Source organism: Choloepus didactylus, chromosome 20 (genome assembly GCF_015220235.1).
Source record: "Choloepus didactylus isolate mChoDid1 chromosome 20, mChoDid1.pri, whole genome shotgun sequence".
Classification (NCBI taxonomy): Eukaryota; Metazoa; Chordata; class Mammalia; order Pilosa; family Megalonychidae; genus Choloepus; species Choloepus didactylus.
The window spans coordinates 15,418,316-15,443,050 of NC_051326.1; the positions used below are offsets into that span (position 1 = coordinate 15,418,316).

The 24,735-nt window shown below is 49.7% G+C and overlaps 1 protein-coding gene across 2 annotated transcripts in view; it reads left to right on the forward strand.

The window, feature by feature from the left end:
- MAPRE3 (microtubule associated protein RP/EB family member 3) overlaps positions 1–24,735 on the forward strand; it is a 65,175-nt gene extending 40,440 nt beyond the window's left edge. Inside the window, exons 2-7 of one of the 2 annotated variants that reach the window (XM_037813240.1) lie at positions 20,012–20,139; positions 20,835–20,980; positions 21,540–21,696; positions 23,097–23,251; positions 23,387–23,539; positions 23,798–24,735. In XM_037813240.1, the coding sequence (XP_037669168.1) occupies positions 20,012–20,139; positions 20,835–20,980; positions 21,540–21,696; positions 23,097–23,251; positions 23,387–23,539; positions 23,798–23,866 (808 nt within the window). In that variant the 3' untranslated portion in view covers positions 23,867–24,735. Of the gene's footprint in view, positions 1–20,011; positions 20,140–20,834; positions 20,981–21,539; positions 21,742–23,096; positions 23,252–23,386; positions 23,540–23,797 lie in introns of both variants that reach the window. The other variant, XM_037813241.1, reaches the window with a different exon arrangement.

Here is a 24,735-nt window from a genome sequence, read left to right on the forward strand (position 1 = left end):
CAAGACTTACCACCCCTGTGGTCAGAGAGCCTCCACGAGGCAGGCTCAAGGAGCCTCAGGAGAGCATGCTGTCTCCAAGTGGAGGGTCTTGGGCTGTGGTAGTGAGGTCTCAGCTGGATCTCGGTGGGGCCTCCAAGATTGTCAAATGCTGGCTTCCCAAGATAGCACCAGAACAGCCAGTTAATAAGACAAAGCTGAATTTATAGTATATCACGGTAAGGGATTCTGCTCCCTCAACAGGGTCTCGATAGCACCTCAAAGGAGGAAGAGCAAAGTCAGCATGTTCAGTGGGATGTTGACATCTCGTTTATGGTGCATCTTTCAGTGTGGGGACTTGATTAGGACTGAGTAGGGATCAAGAGCTAAGGATTGGTAGACATAAGGTGAGGATTTTGTGGCAAAAGGTTCCAAGAATCTTGGGGTATAAACTATTGTTTCTACTGAAGAGTTGATGACAGTAAAGTTATTTGCAACTTTTATCTTCCTGGGCAAGAGTTTCTTGGAATAGTAAAGTTATGCTGATGAAACAGGGGAATAGGAATGTCAGGTTAACATAGACTGGCCAAATTCAGTCTGCTACCTGTTTTTGCAAATGAAATTTTATTGACACACAGCCACACCCATTCATTTACCTGTTGTCTATGGCTCCTTTGGCGTTACAGTGGCAGAGTTGCAAACAGAGGCCATGTGACTCACAAAGTAAATAGTAAATAGGAAAATATTTACCGTCTGGCCCTTTGCAGAAAAAGTTGGCCGACCCCTGAGGTAGACAGTAAGCTGCTTCGGATAGATGGTTTCAGTGCCACCTCCCTGACTTCATCTCTTACCACTCTCCCCTTATTTACACTGGCCTTGCTGTTCTTGGAATGCACCAAACTCCTACCCCAGGGCATTTGTACTTCTGGTTCCTTCTCCCTGGATATGCTTCCCCCAGATATTCATTCTGCTCGCTCCCTCACTTCCATCGGGTCTTTACCTGTAGATGTCATGTTCCCAGTGAGGCCTTTCCTGACAGCCTGTTCAGAGTTGCAATTCCCCTGCCCTAGCCCAGAATACATAAAGAACTCCCTGCACTCAAAATTAAGAAAATATTCCTATTAGGAAATGAACAAAGCAGACACTTTACAAAGAGGATATACAGATAGTAAATAAGCACATTAAAAGATGTCCAACATCTTTAGTCATCAGGGAAACACAAATCAAAGCCACAATGAGACGCCACTACACACCTATTAGAGCGGCAAAAACAAAAATTCTGGACAATACTAAGGACTGACGAGACAGTGGAGCAACTGGATCACTCAGACGTTGCTGGTTTGGCAGTTTTTTTATAAAGTTACACACACACTTACTATATGACCCAGCAACTGCCCTCCTATGTCTTTATCCTAGAGAAATGGATACTTATATTCACACAAAAATCTGTACACAACTATTTATAGCAGCTATATATGAAATCACCCCAAACTGGAAACAACCTAGATGCCCTTCAGTGGGTAAATGGATAAACAGTGTTACATCACATGTACCCCACAAGTACCACAGGAGGAATATTACTCAACAATAAAAAACAAAACTATTGATCCTTGCAATGGCTTGGAAGGATCTCAAAGGCATCTTACTAAGGGAAAATCTCAAAAGATTATTTACTATATGGTTCTATTTATATAACATTCTCAAAGTGACAAAATGGTGGTGATGGAGAACAGATCTGTGGTTGCCACAGAGTTGGAGGGCTAGAGTTGGAGGGCAGGTGACTATGAAAGTCTCTTTGAGGAGCTGGAACAGTTCTGTATCCTGGTAGGGTTGTGGTTACTTGAATCTACACGTGATAAAATTTCATAGAACCATATGCCGCCACCACCACCACCCCTAAAACAAAGAAAAGGAAGGAACAGAAAGAGTGCACGTGAAAGCTGATGAAATCCCAATAAGATCTGCAGGTGAGTTGGCAGTGCTCTGTCGATGTCAGCCTCTGGCTGTGTTCGTTGTTGTGCAAGATGTTATTGGGGGAATCTGGACAAGGACACGTGGGAACCCTGTTCTGTTTCCAATCATGAGTCCGAAACTTTCAAAATTAGAAGTTTAACAAAAATTGGTGGGGGACACATTTCTGCAGCAGAAATTGAAGCAATTAGGAGCCTTCAGTATTTACATAGAAAACATAGAATAAAACCCTTGAAGGATTTTAAATTTAATGAAGTTTCTAAGCATTGTAATTAATCATTTGTTGAAATTTTCATTTGGAAATTATGCTTGGTTATTTTAGCTATAATATTGTTATAAATATTTTCTATTGTTATGAATATATTGTATACATGAAAAAAGAATCCCTTGGTGAGTTTCTCTCCAGGTAACATAACTCTTTACCCATGCATGCAGAGCTCCTAGGCACGTGGCTTCTGCCTACCTTTGCAAACACATCTCCTTCTGCCCCCCACATGCCTTCGGGGGTGAAGTATTTGCAATGCTCTCCTTCACCCATACGTTCTCTTCTCCTTCACCCATACATTCTCCTCTCCTCTCAACTCTTATTTGCTTCATGAGTTTCTCCTTCAAGACCCAACTCAAATGATGCTTCCTCCGGGAAGCCTTCCCTGACAAGGTGCAGATACGCTCCAGCAGTGAGCTGTTCCTGCCACTGGGGTGCTGTTGCAGCATGTTGCCCTGTAGTTATTTGTTCACTTGTCCAGCCCCCACCGTTGTCCATGAGCTCCTCCAGGGCCCAACCTGGGCCCCATCCCTGCCTGCCACATAGTTGGACTTCCATAAATGCAGATTAGCAAGCAAGAGAATCAAAAGCTCTGCAAAGTCCTTCATAATCAATTTGGTTGATTTTTCCCTGCTTCCGTCAGTGCAGTAATTTTAAACAAAACTGAAGATCAAAAGGAGGTCTGATTAACCACACTTAACCAGAGCAGTAAATTAATATTTGAAGAATTTTCCATTTAGCTTATTTAAGACTTTATTATATTTTAAACTTTTTCCCATTCTTTGTTATTCATGACACCCTATTGCAAAAGTAGCTGTAGAAAGATTGTGAGGTTGTGCTCATGAACCTCCTCGGACAGCAAAGATCTAAAACTTAAGAGCGGGATGTGGCTTCTGAAGGAGGGAGGGTAGGACGTGAAGACAAAGAGCATAAGCCTGTGTTTAACCCAAATTTCGCTTCAAGGTTTTACTGGTAGAAGCCAGGTGTATCTCCAAGGTTTTACTGATAGAAGCAAGCAGTCACTGGCTAGTCTGCCTGCAGTGCTGTAGCAGATGCAAATGGCCTCAGTGACAAACTGATCTCCCCCTTCAGCGTCCTCTTGGGCAAATGATCTGGGGCTCCTGAATTGTCAGCAGGTCGAGCTTCTGTCCCCACACTCCAGTGAAATGACTGAAGAGATTCATCATTTCTGATTGTACAATCTACTGACCATTTCTCCGTCTAAGGGCTAGTAGCTCCATTAAAAGGGCAGATGACCTCCTCGTTGAAACTGGTTCCTCCCTCGGCTCCAGAGACCTCACCTGCCTCTCCCCACCTGCTCTCCTGTGACTGCAGCCCTACCGTTCCTCCCAGATATAGTCGTGGGTTTATGCTCATTTTTAAAAATAAAAGTAACGTTCCACATGTTTCCCATGTCCAGATTCCCCATTTCTCTTTGCTGCTTTCTGCCATCTTCCTATCTTTAAAGGCCCAAATTGGGTGCCACCTCCCTCCAGACCTTCTAACTACCATGTCCCCGTTCTTCCTTTACATCCTCCTGGAGCACAGAATAGCCAAATGTCCTTTTTTTTTTTTTTTTTTTTAAATTTTGAAATAAATTCACAGTTATAGGAACAGTTGCAAAAACAATACTAACCCCATACAAAGAATTCTGTCATACCCTGACCCCCCTCCCCCGATAGCCCAATCCACCAGTCTTAACATGCTGTCACATCGCTATTTCTTTCCCTCCCTCCCTCCCTCCCTATCACCCATCATCTATTGCTCTGTCTTCTGAACATATGAGAGCTAGCTGCACACTCCTTGAACATGCACTGTAATTCACATATACACTTTCCATGAATAAGAACATTCTTTTATGCAATCCCATTAAGCGCAGCTAAGAAGTACAAAAGATTCAACAATGATACAAAGCTTACATTCTATATTTCCTTCACCTATGTCTCAACTGTGTCCCTTTGAGCCACCTGTCCTCCATCCTCCAGTCCCATCCAAGTTCATCCTTGGCATTCAATCATCTTCTATTTAGACTGTCTTTTTTTTTTTTTTAGTTGTGGAAACATATATACAGCCTAAATCTTCCCATTCCACCCCCTCCCTAGCCTTCCATTAGTAGGATTAATCACCTTTAGAATGTTGTAATGCTCTTTCCTATTATCCATTACTAGAAATTTCCCTTCACCTCAAACAGCAACTCCACCCTCATTTCTTAACTCCCCATTGCCCCTTCCCCCATTTCTCTTAACCCAAACTCTACATTTCATCTTTATGGTTATATTCTCTGATAATTTCTTTGTGTTTGCTGTGGAGGTTAAAATTAACCTCTTAAATCCATGTCAATCTTGTTTTTCTTTGATACCACCTTCACTTCAATAGGACACATAAACTATGTTCCTATACTCCTCCATTCCCCTACCTTTATATAGTTGTCTAAAATTACATATTTTACATTGAGTTCAAAACCACTGATTTGTCATTAGAGTTTGTATAATTTATATCATGTAGGAAGTAAATAGTGGAGTTACAGTTCAAAAATTATTGACTTCTATTTGTATTCCATTGTGGTTGGAGAATGTGCTTTGAGGATATTCAATTATTATTATTATTTTTTTTTTTTTTTTTTTTTTGATTTCTTGAGGCTTGTTTTATGTCCCAGCATATGGTCCCTTCTGGAGAAAGATCCGTGATCACTAGAGGAAAATGAGTGTCCTGGTGCTTTGGGATGTAAGGTACTATATATTTCTGTTAAAATTCTCTATATCTCTTTCTCCTTTCTGTTGTTTCTCTGTTGGTAGGGCTTCCTTTAGAATCTGAAGTAGGGCAGGTCTTTTATTGGCAAAGTCTCTCAGGATTTCTTTGTCTGTAAAAAATTTAAGCTCTCCCTCGAATTTGAAGGAGAGTTTTGCTGGATAAAGTATTCTTGGTTGGAAATTTTTCTCTCTCAGAATTTTAAATATGTCATGCCACTGCCTTCTCGCCTCCATGGTGGCCGCTGAGTAGTCACAACTTTGTCTTATGTTGTTTCCTTTGTATATGGTGAATTGCTTTTCTCTTGCTGCTTTCAGAACTTGCTCCTTCTCTTCAGTATTTGACACTCTGATCAGAATATGTCTCGGAGTGGGTTTATTTGGATTTATTCTATTTGGAGTTCGCTGGGCATTTATGCTTTTTGTATGTATATTGTGTAGAAGATTGGGGAAGTTTTCCCTAACAATTTCTTTGAATACTCTTTCTAGACCTTTACCCTTCTCTTCCCCTTCTGGGACACCAATGAGTCTTAGGTTTGGACGTTTTATTTTATCTATCGTTTCCCTGAGATCCGTTTTGATTTTTTCAATTTTTTTCTCCATTCTTTCTTTTGTTCTTTCATTTTCTGTTCTGTGGACTTCTAGGACACTGAGATGTTGTTCAGCTTCCTCTAGTCTTGTATTGTGAATATCCAGAGTCTTTTTAATTTGGCCAACAGTTTATTTCCATAAGATCTTCTATTTTTTTATTTACTCTTGCAATGTCTTCTTTATGCTCTTCTAGGGTCTTCTTTATGTAGCTTATATCCTGGGCCATGGTCTTCTTGATGTCCTTTAAATCCTTTGCCATGTTTTCGTTCCTCGATTGCATTTCTTTGATTAATTCTGTGAGGAACTTTGTTTCTTCTGATAACTTGATTTGTGTGTTTGGAGTTGGATTCTCCATATTGTCTGGTTTTATCATATGCATTGAGATTTTCTGTTGTTTTTGGCCTCTTGGCATTTGCTCTGCTCGACAGGGTTCTTTCAATTTGTAAAAAAAAAAAAAACCCTATCTAATTTTTCAGAAACATTGTTTGGTGACGTACACTTTCTCTAACTAACCAGCAGATGGCCTCTGTGAGTCACCTATACCTCTCAAGTCAGTTCTCTACCTTGTCCCCGCGGTATGTGGGGAAACGATTCTTGTGGGGTCCAGCTGGAGAACTCAGCCTGGGTGTGTTGCTGGAGTCATCCTCCCTGAATGCGGGGTGCTTGTACGGGTGGCCAGGGAGGAAGGACAGCCTCAATATTCAAATCCCCCCGGTTCCCGGAGATTCAAGGCTGCCGCAGGAGTCCAAGCCTTCATTTCATTTCAGCCCCAGCCCCTCTTTCTCACTGTCCCGCAAACCACCGGACTTGGCATAGTGTCCCTGGGATCTCCAAGCGGGTCACCCCACCCAGGCGCAATCCTCCAGGAGCTCAGCCGAGGGAATGCCATGCTACGTCACCAGTGCACGCCGTCCCTCAAGGGAAGCCCCGGGCCACCGGGACGAGCCGGCGCACTTTCTGCCTGATGCAAAAATGGCCAAATGGGGCGTCTCCACACCCCCCTCCTTGCACAGTTCCTCCTTCCCAGCTCCAGGACAACTGGCGGGGCTCTGGGCTGTGGGCATGGCCCCAGGCAGGAGTTTATCCAGCCTTCCCAGGAGTGAGCTGCTAGCGCGGGGTTTCATTTGGCTTCTGGCACTTCCCTCCTTTCCCCTGGCCCCAGGGATATCTGCAGCGGGCTATCTTCCAGGCCAGACACCGAGAGGCCAGCCCAGCCCCCTCTTGCTGTGTTTTACTGCGTGGTTCCCACGATTGCACCTGCAGCCGCTCCTGGGTTTTTCCCTTTTATTTATTTATTTATTTTTTTATTAAAAGAGCCCGTTGGTCTCCAGACGCCAAACCCTGGCTTCCCCAGATCGCTGCACGGCTGCGGGACTTCCAGCCAGCTTACTCACTCGTTTCAGAATGCAGACTCCCAGTTTCACCAAGTATACAGCCCCTGGGAACTAGCAGATCTCATCCAGCTGGCACATCGCTGTAACCGGTATTCTGGGTCACTCTCTGGTCCTTATCTAGTGTTTTCCACGGAGGTGTTCCTTAGCCCTGTCTCACCTAGCCGCCATCTTGGTTTCTCCCGAATGTCCTTTTGCTATTTAGTACTTCGTATGTTCTGGTTTGTGGAGTCCCCTGTGGTTTTGTGAATTACTCTTATTTCTTCAACCAAACAAAGGCCCCTTATGGACAGGATCCGTGCCTTGAAATGACCCTTGACCTCAGGGTGCCTCATGGATTGTTCAGCACATTGTGTCAGTGGTCGATACATACTTGCTGATTGAGATGAAGGCACTGTTGCAGTCACTTGGAAAGGGAAATATAAAAAAGGAAACCTGAAATTTCCTCTGCCTTCTCCTAATGCCCCAGGATCTAAATCAGAGCCAGTTGTCATGCACTAGAGCTGTGCAAAATCAAATCACTCCTCCTCCATGGTGGGGTGGGAGAGGGTGGGGTCTGGGTGCAGGTGGTCTGGCCTGGCTGCTGGTGGCACTCGAGCAAGTCACTTGAACCCTGAGCCTTCAAGTCTTCCTATGCAAACTGTGATAATACCCGAGGCTTTGGGGAGGCAAATGCTACAATCCACAGAGTGGCATCCATTGTGGGAATTCCAGGCACCACTGCAGGCCCGGAGAGAAGCTATCTGAAGTCAGGCAAGCTAACTGGCACCCTCCAGTGCACATCACACTGAGCAGGGCTGACTTTGTCTCTGTGGGTTTAGTCCTGCTAGGCATGCTGACAGGGAGGGCAGTGTCTTGGGGACGTGAAGGATGAGAGTCTACTGCAGAGAGTGCAGGGAATGAACTGGTTTGTTCTGGCCCTCTTCAGGGGAGACCCCTGGTGGAAAGGTTAGAGGATAAATGAGAAGCGTGTGCTCTGGCAAAAGGACAAGGAATTAAAACTAGAAGGGTTCTGGGAGGAGACTGAATGTGAGGGAGGAAGAAGGATGAGAGTAGAAAAGGGGCTGAGCCTGGGCCAGGGGGAGGTAGGCTCAACAGATGATCGAATCCAGGCATTTCTGAGAGCATCTCGGAGAAGGGCGCGAACATACCACTCAGCCCCAGACCACAGCCGTGAGCCAGGTAGTGTGAAGAAACATAGGCGTGAGGGAAGATCAAGTGACAAGGCTTGTATGCGCCCCAGGAGACCCAGCCTGAAGGGCCATTAAGCAAACATCGGGCCCACTGAGGCTGCTGGAAAAGTAAATGTTCTCTTCCCAGCAAGTCATGCCAGCCTGGACAGCCCCCGTTCCCCTCTGTCCCCAGGCTGGCTGCAGGTGGGCCAGCAGTGCACCCCCACAGCAGGCCAGGCTGCAAGCCTAGGGGGTGCTTCTTCCCTCCTCAAGCTTGGCCCAGGGCAGGTCCTGCCTGGGGAGACCTCCCACCAGGTCACCAGTGTCCACTCTCTGGCCCCAGCTGTCAGGAAATCTGGCAGCATCATATTATATTGTCTCTTTTACCGGCATCAAAGGAAGATATTTCAAAAATCACTTTCCGAGAGCCCCAGGACACCTTGCTGCTCTGGTTGTGTGCAGCCAGCATTATGTTCTCCCGTCTCCTGCTCTATCCTGCAGCACCTCTCAGGGTCACCGAACAAGAAATGGAGACCAGAAAACTACCCTTTCTGAGCTACTGACCACCCGAAGGCCCACGCCCTGGTGCCCTCTCCCATGCTTGCATTCATTCATTCATTCTGAGCTTGAACTAATTAAAGAAAGAAACAGCCAACCTAGATCCAAAAGCCACTTGCTTCCTTCTGCCTGAGGGTTATGAAGATCCGGTGACCAAGAACAGGAGCCAAGCCTGTCCTGGCTCTCTCCACTGTGGCTCTGATCCCTCCCTTCTCAGGACCCTCATCACTGTTGGAAAGAAGCCCTCAAGTCGAATATGCCCAGGATCCTTGGCTGCTCAGACCCCAGGGCAGGGTGGTGAGGAGCCTTTGGTTCTTACAGACAGTGTCTCTCATTATTCTGACGACACCCCAGACTCAATACGCTCATCGTTCTGACCCTTCACCCGGGAATACTGAGGCTCGGCTCCTCACGTATCCTGCCAGAGTCTCACAACAGCACATGGCAAAGCCTGCAATCAAGCCACGTCTTCCACCATAAAACCTCTTGAGCACACTCTTTCCTGGGAGTTGCCTTTGGTGGGTGGCTCTGTTGAAGTTTGTTAACTTAGAAAGTCAGTGTCTGAGGAACTTAAAGATCTCCAGGGAAGAACCTTTAGCAAGGTTTGCCTTTCTCTCTGCCCACCTAGGGGACCCTACTAAAATGGAGTCATTTGAGCAAGTGAAGAGGAGTTCTGTTTACTCCGCTCCTGGGTTCCCATTAACCCTTTGAGTCGTGGCCAGAGAAATGGTTCTGGCAGGCGCCCCCCAAGGATGCCTTCTTCTGGACGGCAGCTGCAAGGCGTGTGACCCCATGACCCAGGCCAGCCTGGGGGAGATCTCTTTAAGAGTCCACATTGATGTTCAGCAAGATGTGTCCAGGACTCTGGTGGCTGGAACCTCAGCAGGGTTCAGGGTCTTCAGGGAGAGCTAGATGACCCCAAAGTACTGTGAGAACAGAATCCTAGAGAAGCCCCAATCCCCTGCCTGGACCTCCAACTGTCCAGATCCCTGTCCTGGATCTGCTGGAGTGGGCACACACTGCTCCTCCAGCTAGCCCTGGAACTCTTCTACTTGCCCATTTGGACCTGTAACGCATTCAGCTTCGAGAGGCTGAGCCTTTCTGTAGGTCAGGCCCTCACTCGGCCATGAGAAGAAGGTGATTGGCTGGGTCTGCCAGGGCTTTATGACCCGCCGGCAGGGCTCCCCCAGCCCCCCAGAACCCTTCCTCCCTCCCTGCACATATTGCCTCCCTGCAACCCCAGAATCACCTGGATGTGTGACCTAACGGGGCAAGGGGTGGCAATTTTGCAGATTTTCCAAACAGGTGACTTCAGCCCCCCTGGGCCTGGGCAGGAAGGGGTAGCCGAGTGACAATGGGCATAGCCCCACGTCAGGAACAGAAGACGTTTTGGCAGACTCCACAGGGTTCTCTCTCCTCTGATCCCCCAGCATCGGTTCCAGTTTTCCTGCCTGGTAGGATGGCGTCTATAAAGGGGATATGGGATATCTAGAGTTGGGGAGGGGTCATGGCCAGAGGCCCAGCTTCAGGAAGCCCAGATGGCTGTCCCTGAGCAGAAAATGTAGAAAAAAGCACATTTCAGAGGTCTGTCTTGCTTGTGGACTGGCCATTCCACGGTCTCGGAGACCTGAGGCAGGATGTGTGCCGGGCACCCACTTCTCGAGTGCCCTTGGATTTGCCCTGTCTGCCCCAGTAATGCTGATAACCCTGACCAAATTCTCACTGTTGGCCAGGCTCTAGGCTCAGTGCTTTGTGTATGTGGCTCACTTTATCCTCATCCCAGCTCTGTGAGGGAGGGACTGTTACTATCCCCATTTTATGGATGTGGAAAATGAGGCCTAAAGTCGAGCAGCTAGGAAATGGTGAAGCCAGGATTTGAACCCAGGTGGTCTGGCTAGAGATCAGTATTCTCAACCCCACTGCCTTTTTGGAGCTTGCTGGAGGCAGGCCCACCACCCATTGCCGGACTGGAAGACCCAGTGTGTCTTTCAGAGCCATGCTGGGACAGGCGGTGTGACCCGGGGACTGCAGGGGTATCACCACTCCTTCCAGAGAACAGCCAGGGCAGGGCTGAGCTTGAGGGGACCCTGGGGAGGTAGAGAAGCCTGGAGGCCCGAGTTAGCTTCAAGACATATTTGTAGAAGTTAGTTTCTTTCCACTGAAGATTTAAAAAATAATAATAATAATCCATAGAACTGTGCAACACAAACAGTGAACCCTAAATTAAACTCTGGGCTATGGTTAATAGAACAATTATAAAAATGTGCTTTCATCAATTGTAACAAATGTCCATACCAATGCAGGGTGTTAATGATAGAGTGGTAGATGAGAATCATGCATGCTTGTTCTGTAAACCCACAGCTTCTCTAATAAAATAATAATAATAATAAGCTAAAGTATAACCTCTTGAGCTATTAAATATTAAAATTGGAGATTTCAGAGTTATGCAGACTTATTGGCCATCTTTCTGATTTAGGACTATAAGGGCTAGATCTAAGTGCAGTCAGTCCTGGTGTCTGGGAAGGAACCAGATATCCCTAGAAGCCCTTCTGACCATAGATGCTGTGCTTCTGTCTTGGTGACCATTTCTCCAGCCCTCAGCCTGCAGAACGACGCCCAGCTCTACCTCTCCTGATGCAAACCGTAATTTGTCCCGTCGCTGCTGACTACACCGTGAACCTTATTGGTCCTGGCATAGGAAATGATTTAGAAAAATCATGAGATTAAACCTGATAGCAAGAGTGCAGGCCCTACAGAGCAGGCTTTTCCCAAGGCCACCTCCTTGGCCTGATCCTTGAATGGGGTTTTTCCAGCTGACCTGGAGGGTGACGTGCCACAACCCAACCAGGGGCCGTTTCTCCTGACAGTCACCATGTGCCAAAGAAAATGGCAGAAACTCAGAGTGGGGTTTGTGGGCAGATGCTTCACATGCTTCTGTCCCCAAGAGCTGGTTTGGTGTGAGGTCAGGCCTGAGATAACCACCAGTCCAAAAGGCCATCAGATGCTGGGCCAGTTGATGATTTCAGCTTGTGGTTTTAGGGGTTAGCGAGTTGGTTTAGTTCAGTCTGGAATCTCAGAGCACACCCAGTGCTCCAGGCCACTCCAGCAAGTCGAGCTCTTGGGGGACACCTGGGTCGGAAATAAGCCCTCCACTCAACCCCCTTCCCGACAGCTCAAGCCATTGAACGAATCAGACTTCCTCTCTGAGGACTGGATCAAAGTTAGGGGCGCTCCCTTTTCTGCCTTTAGCTAAGGAGAGCGTGAGTTTGGGGGTGCGGGCAGCAGTTCCTGGAGTCTTTGCTCAGGACCCAGGTGCCACCTGCTGGCCATAGTTAGTACCAGTCACAGGGCCAAACCCAGGAGAGGAAAATGGGAAGGGCCTCCTGCCCTCCCTCCCATCACAGCAACCAGTAGGAAACTAGGAGGCTGACTTCTCAGTGACCTTCTAGCAAGTGTGGCAAAGAATCCCTGCACAGACCCCTGGCTGCCTTGGGTGAGTCCTCCTGGGTCAAAACAGACCCTAACCAGGGCAGAGAGTACCACCAGCTCAAAGTCCCCGACCAGTCCCCAGTGGAGACACGGCTCTGTTCCTAGTGTTAGTTGCCTACCTCCCACCACGTCCTCAAATTCCCTGTGAGGGCTGACAGCATGACTGATTGTCAGGCTCTGAGAGGAGCCATTTTTTCCAGCTTCCTTCTTATGGGCATCATTGCCACCTCTGGGACTCTAGATTCAGACTTATTAAAGGTGTGGGAAACAGCCTCCCACCAGGTACTGACAGGACTAGGAATTTCTGGCTAAGCTAAGGAGACCTGGGGCATTTCTCAGGTCCCTCCATAGCGCTTGGTGACTCTTGGAGTCCTGCCAGCAAGGTCTTCAGTTTTGTTCTGGAAGAGAAATGGGAGATGTTTCCTATGTACCTGAGAGGAAGACAGCTAATTCTGCCCCCACCCCCACCCCGGGAGGTGCAGAACACCACAGCCTCTGCTGCTGCAACACAGGTCAGCAAATGCCAGGTATGTGCATGCATCAGCTGGGGCATGTGGTCTCCTATCTAGCTGTGCACCACAGTCGCCTGGGGGATGCAGTAAACAGTGTTGCCTGGGCTCACTCCAGCCCGCTGAATCAGAATCTCCACAGTTGTTTTGAAAAATCTCCCCTGGAGAGCATGCCAACCCTTGGCAGATCCAGTTCCAAAAGAGTGAACCGGAACCATCAGCAGGCCCAGTCCTGTGGAGCCACGGGAAGGCTGCCTTCAGGCTGGAAGACCCTGAAGCCCAAATGAGTTCAGTAAAAACCTGGAGGACTAGTTTGGACTAGGGCCATCACCTCTGCTTTTCTCCAGTAATCAGACCTAGAACAGAACACACTCGAACAGAACAAAATTCCCAAAGTGGCTCAGGAACTCCCAGGGTCAACCTAAGCCACCCTACACCTCCCAGACCCACCCCAGACCAGCCAGACCCTCTGAGACTTAGCAGAGCAGACCCAGCACTGGCCCAGGCCCATAAGGACCCGGGAACCTGGAGACAGCACGACCCAAGGCCTCGTGGGTAGATGTCCGAGCTGTGGAGGGCTCCCTGCAGTGATTCTGGCCAGTTACCGGAATAGTGCCTGCCCTCTGCAGCCAGTTCCCAGCAGGCACCTCTGCAGGCTCCAAAAGCCTGGCAGAGTCTGACCACTCATCCTTTGGGGGCCGTTCAAATCCATCTCTCTCATTCCACGGGCTCTCTCTTTTCTGGTTTCCTGAATAACACCCACTGTTTTCACTAATCTTCTGGGCATTTGGTTATACTGTTGTCATCGTTTGTCTCCCCAGCAAGACTGAATTCCTTGAGACCATGCACAAATCTTTTCTGTTTCTCACAGTTCCTAACAAAATAAATGTTCATCAAAATAAAGTTAACTTTCCTTGGCCCTGCCTGGACTTGAGGTGAGTCCCTGGAAATTCAGAAACATCCTCCCAATTTCAGCCTCTGCATTTCCATCACGTTAGGCAAGTTTTGTTTACTGAGGATGGTCTGGAACCCTAAATGAATGAAACGTGGCCTGGCCATCAAACAGAGTTAGGAGGAAGGGACAGACACAGAAATGATGTCAATACCATGTGACAAATGCCATCCTTGAGGTATGCTCAGGTTGCTATAGAAACAATAGGAGGTGCAGAGGAGTTCAGAGAAAGCTTCCTGGAGAACATGAGTCCTAAAGGTCGAGCGGGGAGGGTCCAGGCCAGATGTGATGGAGGAATTCAGGCGGGGGAGAGGGTGTGAGCAGGCACCGCTCCATTGTTCAGCAAATATGCTGAATCCCTTGCCGGCGCCGGACCCTGGAAACACCACTCCTGGCTTCCTGGGGCTCACTGGCAAGGGGTGGAGAAGAGGTGTTCAAACCAGGGAAGGCCGAGTGGTGAGTGCAAGGGCAGGAAGAGAGGGCAGCAGGCTCAGAGCCATTGAGAGGAGGCTCAAGTGCAGTCAAAGTTCTGAAGATCTCCGAAATTGCCAGTTCCTGAGGCCTTGGAAGCTCCCAAGACAGCCATTAATTTGTGTTTCTCTTGGCTTTTTGGTCCTGCCTTCCCTTTCCCTGGGAAATGAGGGACACAGTCTATTTTTAAAATGAAGAAAGACTAGGAATAAATAAGAAGGTTTTCTCTTGATTTTTCTTCAAAAAAGTTCTTTTAAGTTAAAAGTACACATAATGAGTTTCGATTATATATACTTTGCCAGGGGGTGGGGATAAGCTGAGGGACAGAAACTGTTTCCTGGAAGAGTTGAGAAACTGTTTACTCAAGATGCTGCTTGAGTCTCCTCTCTAAGCATCGCTTCTCAAACTTCACTGCAAATTCCCTGGGTGTTTTTGTTTCCTTGCTGCCAATGCAAATACCATACAATCAGCTTAAACAACAGGAATTTATTGGCTCATAGTTTTGAGGCCAGGAGAGGTCCAAAATTGAGACATCAGCAAGCACCTCACAATTCTTCCAGTCTCTAGCTGTTACCCAAATCCAAAGCTGTTTCCTCTTTCCAGTACCAAAAACTGTATTAATCAGAGTTCAGCAGAGAAGCAGAACTGACACATATGTGTGTGTGTGTGTGTGTATGAATTTTAAGAGATTTATTATAGGAGTTGGTTCATGTGACCAAGGGGATTGGCAAGTCCAAATTCCATAGACTGCAAATTGGGAACTCCAGTGCAGGTTTCCATGAATTCCCCAGGAAGGAGAGCTAGAAATTTTCCCTTCTGATGGCTGAACTCACCAGTTCTCCCTTTAAGGCCTTCAACTGGTTCATGAGATATCTCGCATTGCTGAAGGCCATCTCCTTTATTGATTGTAGAAGTAATCAGCCATAGATGCAATCAAGTGACTAATTATTTAAATCCATGAAATCCCCTCACAATAACCATCAGGCCTGTGCTTGCTTGACCAAACAACTGGACACCATAACCTGGCCAAGTTGACCCATGAACTTTACTGTCACACTGGGCATCTTGTTAAAATGCAGATTGATTCAGTCGGTCTACAGTAGAGCCCAAGAATTTGAATTTCTAACAAGCTGGTGTCCATAAAGCAACAGTACGGCTGGTCCAGGGACACCCCCCCCCCCTTTGAGAGCCACTGAATGGGTAGATGTCAGGGTGGGGGCAGCATTCCAGATAGGGGGTGTACGGGGAGCTGCCCAAGGCTCCTAACAGTGGGAGCAAGGTGGGTGATGCAGCTGGAGAGGTTGGGCTCAAAACACAGAGGAGTTTGATGGGAGAGGAGGGTGGTCACAGTATCATGCAGATGCCCGCAGGGACAGGGAGCTGGGTTGGGTGTATTGTTCCCACCCAGAGACACTTTGAGTGTTAAACCTGGGGAACTAGTCTTCACTTCTAGAAAGAAATATTCACTCTCACAATTGTTGAAATACACAGTTCTCTGGGGCTACTGTTTCTTCATTTCTGAGAAAGAACTAGTTAGAGAAATCTTTCTCTCTTCTCAGTAGTGCAGAGAGTGATAGCAGCCACCGTGTGGCCTGAGTGTGAGGCTGACAAGGGAGGGGTCAGGAGAAGGGTGCCCGCTGGCCAGAGGGGCGTCTGCTGCTCAGCCCTGACTGTTCGTTGCCAGGAGGAACGTCAGCCCAGGCTTGCCCAAAGAAGCCAGAAATCCCAAATTGTTCACATGAAACATCCTTTCTTAGTTTTCCAAAGCTGCTATGACAAATAACACACAATGGGTTGGCTTAAACAATGTGAAATTATCATCTCACAGTTTCAGAGGCTAGAAGGCTTGCTCCTTCCCGGGGTCATTAGCCCTCTGGCTGGTCCATGATCCTCGGGTTTCTTGGCTTTCCTAACATATGGCAGTGTCCCCTCCTTTCTCTCCTGGGTTCCATCGACTTCCGGTTTCTAGCTCTTCCTTGTGGCTTTCCCTCCATAAGGTCTCCAGTAATATGATTAAGACCCATCCGGAGTCGATTGGTCACACCTTAACTAAAAATAGCATCTTCAAAAGGTCCTCTCTATAGTGACTTCACATCCACAGAAATGGGATTAAGATTAGTAACAAGTTTTTTTCTGGGGCACATAATTCAACCTGCCACACATCCCCACACTAAAATCTCAGACACGGATTCAAAAATGTTTCCAACACTGTGAGTACTGACCAGTTCAGGTCTGCAAGGCAAATTTGGCCAGTGGGTGGCTCATTTCTGACTGCTGGTTGAGGGGGCTTTAAGTAGGGAGGAGATGGTGTGGCCAGGCCTGCTTTTTGATAGATTCCCAATACAATGGCATCAGAGATGGATGGGAAGAAGGGGCTGGAGGCTGGGAGGCCTTTTAGGAGGCTCCTGCTTGCCTTGGCTAGAGAGAATGTCTGCGAAAACCCCAGTGTCTTCGGGAGAGGTGAAGAGCAGGGCTTGTTGAGGAGGTGGAGTTGCGGGCTGGGGTGAAGATGGGGAGAGAAGACTTTGAGGGTGACCCTGCAGGTTTGTGTATATTATATCCCCCAGAAAAAGCCATGTCCTTTGATGCAGTCTTGTGGAGGCAGACATATTAGTGTTGATTAAATTGGAACCTTTGGATTAGGTTGTTTCCATGGAGATGTGACCCACCAACTGTGAGTGACACCCTTGGTTAGGGTGTGACCTCTGATGGACACTTCCATGGAGCTGTGGCCCCGAACATTCAGCATGGGCATTGATTAATTCACTGGAGTCTTATAAAGGGGCTCACAAACAGAAGGACCTCAGAGCTGCAGCTGAGATACACATTTTGAAGAATGCCATTCTGAAACACAACCTAGGAGCAAGCAGACGCCAGCCATGTGCCTTCCGAGCTAACAGAGGTTTTCCAGATGCCATCGGTGTTCTTCAGTGAAGGTTCCCACTGTTGATGCCTTTGTTTGGACATTTTCATGGTCTTTAGACTGTAACTTTGTAACCAAATAAACCCCCTTTATAAAAGCCAATCCATTTCTGGTATTTTGCATAACGGTGGCATTAGCAAACCAGAACAGATTTCAGTACCAAGAGTGGGGTGTTGCTGTGTTTGCAAATACCAAACCTGTTGGAACAGCTTTTTAAATGCATAAGGGAAAGATTCTGGAAGAATCGTGAAGAGCTTGATAGAAAAGGCCTAGATTGCTTTGAAGAGACTGTAGAATTATGGACTCTAGAGATAGCTCTGATGAGGCCTTGAACAGCAATGATAAATATGTCGATGCAAACTGGAAGGAAGGTGATCCTTCTTTTAAAGTGGCAGAGAATTTGGCAAAGTTGATTCCTGGTGTTGGATGGAACGCAGAATTGAAAGGAACAACCTGGAATATTTAGCTGATGAGATCTCCAACCTAAATATAGAAGTAGCCTGGCTTCTCCTTGCAGCTTATAGTCAAATGCAAGATGAAAGAGATAAACTGAGAAATGAACTCTTGGGTACAAAGAAAACAAGAAATTGATGGTTTGAAAGATTCTAGGCTTCCAGAAAGTGAGACCCCAGCAGCTACAGCCTCACGTGAGGATTTAACCAAACGTGGAACCTGGCATCCATTTCAGTACAACTCAAGATTGAAGATGGAGTTAATCCAGAAAGGGTTTGTGGAAACTCCTGTTGTCTGACGGTTTTGACCCCTGTGTGCTTCGTGCCAAGCCAATGAGATTTTTGTGAAATCTATATAAATGAAACCACTGCTGGTCTGGACTGGAGGAGATGAAGAAGGAATAAATTGAAGGAAAAATTTCTTCAAAGACAGAACCGTGGAGGTTGAGATCTGGAGTCAAGAGGTCTCGGGCTGGGAGAGCAGAGTGGCCCATGCATGTGGAAAGGGTGAGTTTGCCCTGGAGGCAGAGTGCGGGCCTTCCAACTCGATGCTCGGGAAGAGCTCTGCCACCCTAGGCCTCACAGGGGGTGGAGCACATTCCCTGGGGACTGGGGAGAGCCTCGCCACCACCCCACTGTTCAGTAGAGGAGAGACTTTGCCCCGAAGAGGCAGAGTCCAGATGACACCCCGATGTTTGAGGAGGGTGGGGCCGAGAAGAAGGTGGTCTCCCCAACGTGTGGATATGTTGGAGCACTCACCCCAGTGTTTGGAGAGAAAAGGGCTGCCACATAGGCCCTTGGAAAGGGTTAGACTTCTGCTCTCTCAAGCCCTAAAGATAAAACGCTGTTCTCTAAATGACTCTCAGACTTTGCAATCCAATGAAGTTTGCCCTGTGGGTTTTAGGAATTGTTTTGGTTCCTTAAACCCTGTTTTCCTTACTGTTTCTCCTTATGGCGACGGGAATGTTTATCCTGTGAATGTCCCTCCTTTGTAATGGGAATGTTTATCCTGTGAATGTCCCTCCTTTGTATACTGGAGGCCGATAATTTGTTCTAAGTTTCACAGGTCCACAGTCAGAGGGGAATTTTGTCTTAGGACAGACCACACCTGTAACTGATTTTGATAGGATCTTATACTTATCAATTGTTACTGAAATGATTTAAGTTTCTGTGATATTGTAATGGGATGAATGTATTTTGTATATGGAAAGATCATATTTTTCTGGGAGTTGGGGGTGGAATGTACCGATTTGTATATATCATGTCCCCCAGAAAAAGCCATGTTCTTTGATGCATTCTTGTGGGGGCAGACATATTAGTGTTGATTAAATTGGAACTTTTGGATTACGTTGTTTCTATGGAGATGTGACCCACCAACTGTGAGTGACACCCTTGGTTAGGGTGTGACCTCTGATTGAATGTTTCCATGGAGGTGTGGCCCTGCCCATTCAGCATGGGCCTCGATTAATTCATTGGAACCTTATAAAGGGGCTCACAAACAGAAGGACCTCAGAGCTGCAGCTGAGATATACATTTTGGAGAACGCCGTTTTGAAATGCAACTTAGGAGTGAACAGACGCCAGCCATGTGCCTTCGGAGCTAACAGCAGTTTTCCAGATGCCATCGGTGTTCTTCCAGTGAAGGTTTCTACTGCTGATGCCTTTGTTCAGACTGTAACTTTGTAACCAAATAAACCCCCTTTATAAAAGCCAATCCTTTTCTGGTATTTTGCATAACGGCAGCATCAGCAGACCAGAACAGTGGGTAGGTGGCTGGTGGTGACATTCATGAGATAATGAATATAGGGAGAGAGGTGTGTTTTAAGGGAAGGTTCTGGACAGGCAGAGTTGAGGTGCCTGTGGGTCAGCCAGCAGGCCATAGGAATACGGGGTGAGGTCAGCTGCCTTTCTAAAACACAAATCTGGTCCCGTTACCATCCGCTTAAAATCCTCTCATGGCTTCCCATTGTCTAAACAGAATGTCCAGAACCCTCCTTGTGGTAAACAAAGCCCTTCGTGGTCTGTCCCTGCCAACCTCGTTGCGCCATGCGTCAACACAAAAACCTCCTCTCCAGGCCCGCCAAGCAACTTGGAGTTCCCGGAATAAGCCATGCTTTTGTTCATGCAGTTCCTGGTGTCTGCAGTGCCCTTTACATGTGTGGAAATTTCTCCTCCTTCCAGGCTCCTACACCTCTTCTCTGAAGCCTTTGCTGACCCCTCCAAGCTGAACAAATCCCTCCCCGCTTTGTGCCCTCCCTGCCCTTGGCACGTGCTTCCAGCACTCCCCATCGTTCCACACTGGAGGGGCTTATTTGCCCGCCTGGAAACTCCCTGAGGTCAGAGACCATGTCTTACTAGCATATGTAGAGCACAATACAGACACTTACTAAATGTTTAATGAACAAGTACCCTTTCTCCAAGAGGGTGAATTGTAAGCCTGGCCTGATGGAAAATGCTTCCCTTTTCCTGAGGGATCGTCCAGCTGTTTCTCTCCAAACAGCATGAGGCCCCTGGTGCTGACCTTCCCTTTCTTCTTGCTTTGCAGCTGGGGTATGGCCGTCAATGTGTACTCCACATCCGTGACCAGTGAGAATCTGAGTCGCCATGATATGCTTGCATGGGTCAATGACTCCCTGCACCTCAACTACACCAAGATAGAACAGCTCTGTTCAGGTAGGAGGCTGGGAGTGGGGGAGCGCACCGTGCCGGAGGAACGGAAAGGGGGAAGGAGGGAAGGCAAGGCGGTCACAGCGGGGACTGTAGCTTGAAATTAGGATTAAGGCAGGTTGCTGCAAGGCCTGAAATGAATCATCCTGCTTGGAGTTGAAGTAAGGAAATCTGGGTCTCCATGGAGGTAAAACAATAAAAACTGAAGAGCAGAAGAGGCACTGTGAAGGGGTGCCGGAGGGGAGGAGTAGCGGGGTACTGAGAGCCAGGAAAGGCAGTGAAGCCCAAGGTTAAAAGCCCAAGGTCCAGTCCAGCCACTCGGGGTCCACAGCTCAGCTCTCCTTGCCGTGGAACCCTGGGCCTGTGGCTCCACCTCTCCAATTCTGTTTTCCCACCCATAATACAGAGATGACTTCACCTCGCTTACTAGGATTGCTCTTAGTATTAAAATAAGTTACATAAAGGAAGTATTTAGTATACACATCAATAAAATAGCAATTGCTCTTATTCTTGGAAAGCTGGGGGGAGCCTAGCCGGGTCTGTCCTGAACCTAGGACTGGCTGCAGCCTCAGGACAGGGCGGGAGAAGAGGAGAGCAGGTTTTGGGGGAGTAGGGCACGAGAGGGCCTGGGAAAGGGAAAGAGAGCAGGCCAGGTGGAAGGCCAGTGGCCCGGCCCCTCAGTTGGCTGTGTGGACCCACAGGGGCTGCCTACTGCCAGTTCATGGACATGCTCTTCCCTGGCTGTGTGCACTTGAGGAAGGTGAAGTTCCAGGCCAAGCTAGAACACGAATATATCCACAACTTCAAGGTGCTGCAAGCAGCTTTCAAGAAGATGGGTGTTGACAAAGTAGGTGCCTGTGCTCAGGGCAGGGGACAGGCGGGGTGGGCTGAGGGGCTGTGTGTTCCTGGTGGGGGGCAGCCGGGGCCTCTGGGGCCCTTCCAGCACCTCTATCCCCTGACTCTCCAGAAGGAATGTTCCCCAGCTAAAGGCCCAGCGGAAAACCCCACAACACTCGCCATCTCATCTTGCCAACATTCCTTTCCCCTCTTCCTCTGGGACCCCACCCATCCCAGAAACGGAGGTTCTAGATACCGCTTCTATTAAAGAAAAGTCTCTTTGTTCAAGCTACTGCCTCAATGTCCCCAGGACTCTGGGTTCCAGCAGCCCCCGCCCCCTGCCATATACAGGCAGCTGACCCAGAGGATCCACACAGTTCTCCCTGGACCTGTAGGAGAGGGGTGGCTCTGGGTCCCTACCCATCTGCTCTGGTGCTACGGGAGGGGGCCGGGTGGTGGACTCTGCAGCCCCGGGTGCTGGCTTTCCTGAGAGCAGTGGCCTCTCACTGAGGAAGGCGGCCCTATGACAACAGGTGGTTAAAGTGCTCTGCTTGTGTGGTCTATTTCAGATAATTCCCGTAGAAAAATTAGTAAAAGGAAAATTCCAAGATAATTTTGAGTTTATTCAGTGGTTTAAGAAATTCTTCGATGCGAACTATGATGGAAAGGATTACAACCCTCTGCTGGCACGGCAGGGCCAGGACGTGGCACCACCTCCTAACCCAGGTGATCAGATCTTCAACAAATCCAAGAAACTCATTGGCACAGCAGGTAACGTGCCCTAGCTGGGGGAAGGCGTGGGGTGGGGGGCCGGGCCGGCAGGGCTCTACAGCCAGGAGTGCCCCCAGGGCCCCCCGGCCCGGCCCTGCCAGCCTGGAGGAGACTGTTATCACGGAGTTCAGATGACGCCGCCTGCTGCCCACCTAAACCAGGGGGAAGCATAGTAGGGGGTGAGAGGTTTCAAAAACTGCTACAAGAGGGGAACCACCAGCACCGGCCGTGGTGGCAGCTGGCGGTAGGACACCCAGGGTACTTCCTTTCGTAGCCTGAACTAAGTTGCTTGCCCCAGGACGGCGGGGCAGCCTGGAAGCGTGGTTCCCCTGTCCAGATGCATCCGGCCAAAGTCCTGGTGTCAGCATGACAGCCCCGCCATGCCCCTGCCCGCTAGAAGCCGGGGGCAGGAGTTTGCCAGGCTTGGTCGTACCTTCCTCCATTCCAAAGGCCCACAGCCCTAAGCCTCAAGAGAAGAGTCTCCTGAAATGAGGCTTTATCTGGGAAAGAAGCACCAGGGCCTTTGGGGGGTAGTGGGGTTGGGAGAGAAAGGGAAGGGAGCAGCCCCAGCCCACATCTGAACCCGTCATAGCAGAGCTAGCTCCTCTGTTTGCGCTGCTGCCCCGCCCGGGCCTGCCCCACTCACCTGCTTGCTTTGCGTTAGAAGCAGCCAGCTCTGTCTAGGGAGCTGTAGTAGCTGGTAAACAGATAGCCCCAGCATGCCGGCTGGCTGTGCCGGGGAGCAGTCCCAGGGCCCTGCCTCGGCCACTGCCGTTCAGATACCCACCAAGGCCAGCAGAGGGCAACAGAGCCTACCCCGAGACCAGGAGTGGGGCGGACGTGGGCCCGGCTCCTCCCCGTTTCTCCCGGCAGCCTCCTGCCCTGGGCAAAGGCCCCTCCATGTCTCCTCCATTCCTGAGACTCCAAGGCCACGTGCAGGGAGGGTGGCTTTGAGCTGGGGCTTATAATAGAAAAGACCCAGGGAGAGCCAGACTCAAGACCCTGCAGCTGCTGCTTCTCCTCAGGCTCTAGCCGTCAGGACAGGCAGGCCCCGAACCCTTCCATCCCTGCTTCCCCAGATTTGCTGTCCCAGTGTCCCTCATCTCACGCTCAGGCCAGCCCCCTCCCTTCTCGTTAGTCCCTCTGGTCCCCGCTCTCCCAGGCTTGCCGAGGAGGGCTGCGCTGCTGCTGCAGTGTCACGCGTGGCCAAGCTTGAGGCCTGGGTGTGGACGTCCCTCCTGGGGGGGCAGCTGCCTGCCGCATGGGCTTCCCCCGCAGCCATTGCCCCAGGCTGCCTCCTGCCGCGGGAGCCGCCGGCTCCTGTGGCCTCATCTGACTCTTTCTCCTCTGGGCAGTTCCTCAGAGGACGTCCCCCACAGGCCCCAAAAATATGCAGACCTCTGGCCGGCTGAGCAATGTGGCCCCACCCTGCATCCTCCGGAAGAATCCCCCGTCGGCCCGAAACGGCGGCCATGAGACCGATGCCCAAATCCTTGAACTCAACCAGCAGGTGAGGGGGGCAGGCACAGGTGGTGGCCTGCCCCAAAAGCCAGACCCCGGGGATGTCAGCTAAGACGAGAGGAGGGCAGGCAGGGGTCTCTGAGGCAGGGACCTCTGGCCCAAATGCCATTTTCTCCCCGAGCAGCTACTGGACTTGAAGCTGACAGTGGATGGGCTGGAAAAGGAGCGTGACTTCTACTTCAGCAAACTTCGTGATATTGAGCTCATCTGCCAGGAGCACGAAAGTGAAAACAGCCCTGTCATATCGGGCATCATCGGCATCCTGTATGCCACCGAGGTGAGCCCTCTGCCCACCTTCTCGGGCCCCCAGGCCCCCAGGCCCCTCCTCCACTCTGACTGCCCTTGCCACCAGGCACGGTAGGACCAGAAGGGGCCTTGGAGACAAGGGTGAAGTCTCCAGTCCCAGGACATGTCGAGCGTTAGCAGGGAAAGTAGGACAAGGGCTCGGGGTCCTGGCACCTGAGGTGCCAAGAGAACCCGATGTCCTCGGCCTGGTCTGCCAGGCTCACCACGCCCCCATCCCTTCCCCCCTCAGGAGGGATTTGCACCCCCAGAGGATGACGAGCTCGAGGAGCACCAACAGGACGACCAGGACGAGTACTGAGGGCGGCTCTAGCCCTGGCTGAACGCACGGCTTCCCGGGCCTCCCCTCCTGCCCCCCTCCCCCCCAATTACAATCCTTTCCTTCCAGCCAGTCGGCAGGCCTGGGTGCTTTGTCATTCGCAGCCTTGGGGAGCCCGGCAAGGGGGCCTGGGGGGATGGGGCAGGTGAGCAGGCAGAGGCCCGTCCTCCTGTGGCACCAGCCCAGCAGGCAGGACCCTTGCCCCCTCCCCAGCCCTATTTATTTCCGTTGTCTCTATGCTGTGTTGGCTAACACTTCCCAGGGTGCTGCTGCCCCTGCCGCCACCATCCCCCGATCCCCAGCCAGCCAGCTCCCCGACAGCCAGCAGCTGTATATTTGACAAAGTCATTGGTATATTTTTACTTACTGGATTTTCCTTGCACTTTACCTGTTCTTTTCCCAGGGCTGACAGCACGGGCTCCGGGGCAGAGCGCCTGGCTTGACTTTCTTTCCCCACTGCCCGGGGGCGGGGCAGGACTCCCCGATGATTCTTATTTATTTTGTCTTCTGACTTCCCAGTGGCTGAGGGAGGGCTGATGTCAGGGAGGTAGAGGGGGATGGAAGGGGGTGCTGTAGGCCCCGGTGGGCAGAGAGAGGGAAGGGAGCAGGCAAGGAATGGAGTTGCCCTCCTGGCACTGGGCTTGCCCACCCTAGGCCCCCTGCCCTGGCTCCGAGGTCCAGCACTGCCTCGAGGCCCCCAGCCACTCCCTCCTGCAGCTTGGATCACACCTCATGGACTCTGCCGGACCCCAGGGACGTCTGCTCCCCTCCGTTGCCTCCCCGCCCACTTGGGCCACCCAGCCTGCATATGTGTTGACTTTATTTAAATAAATGTGTGTGGTAAAAGTCCA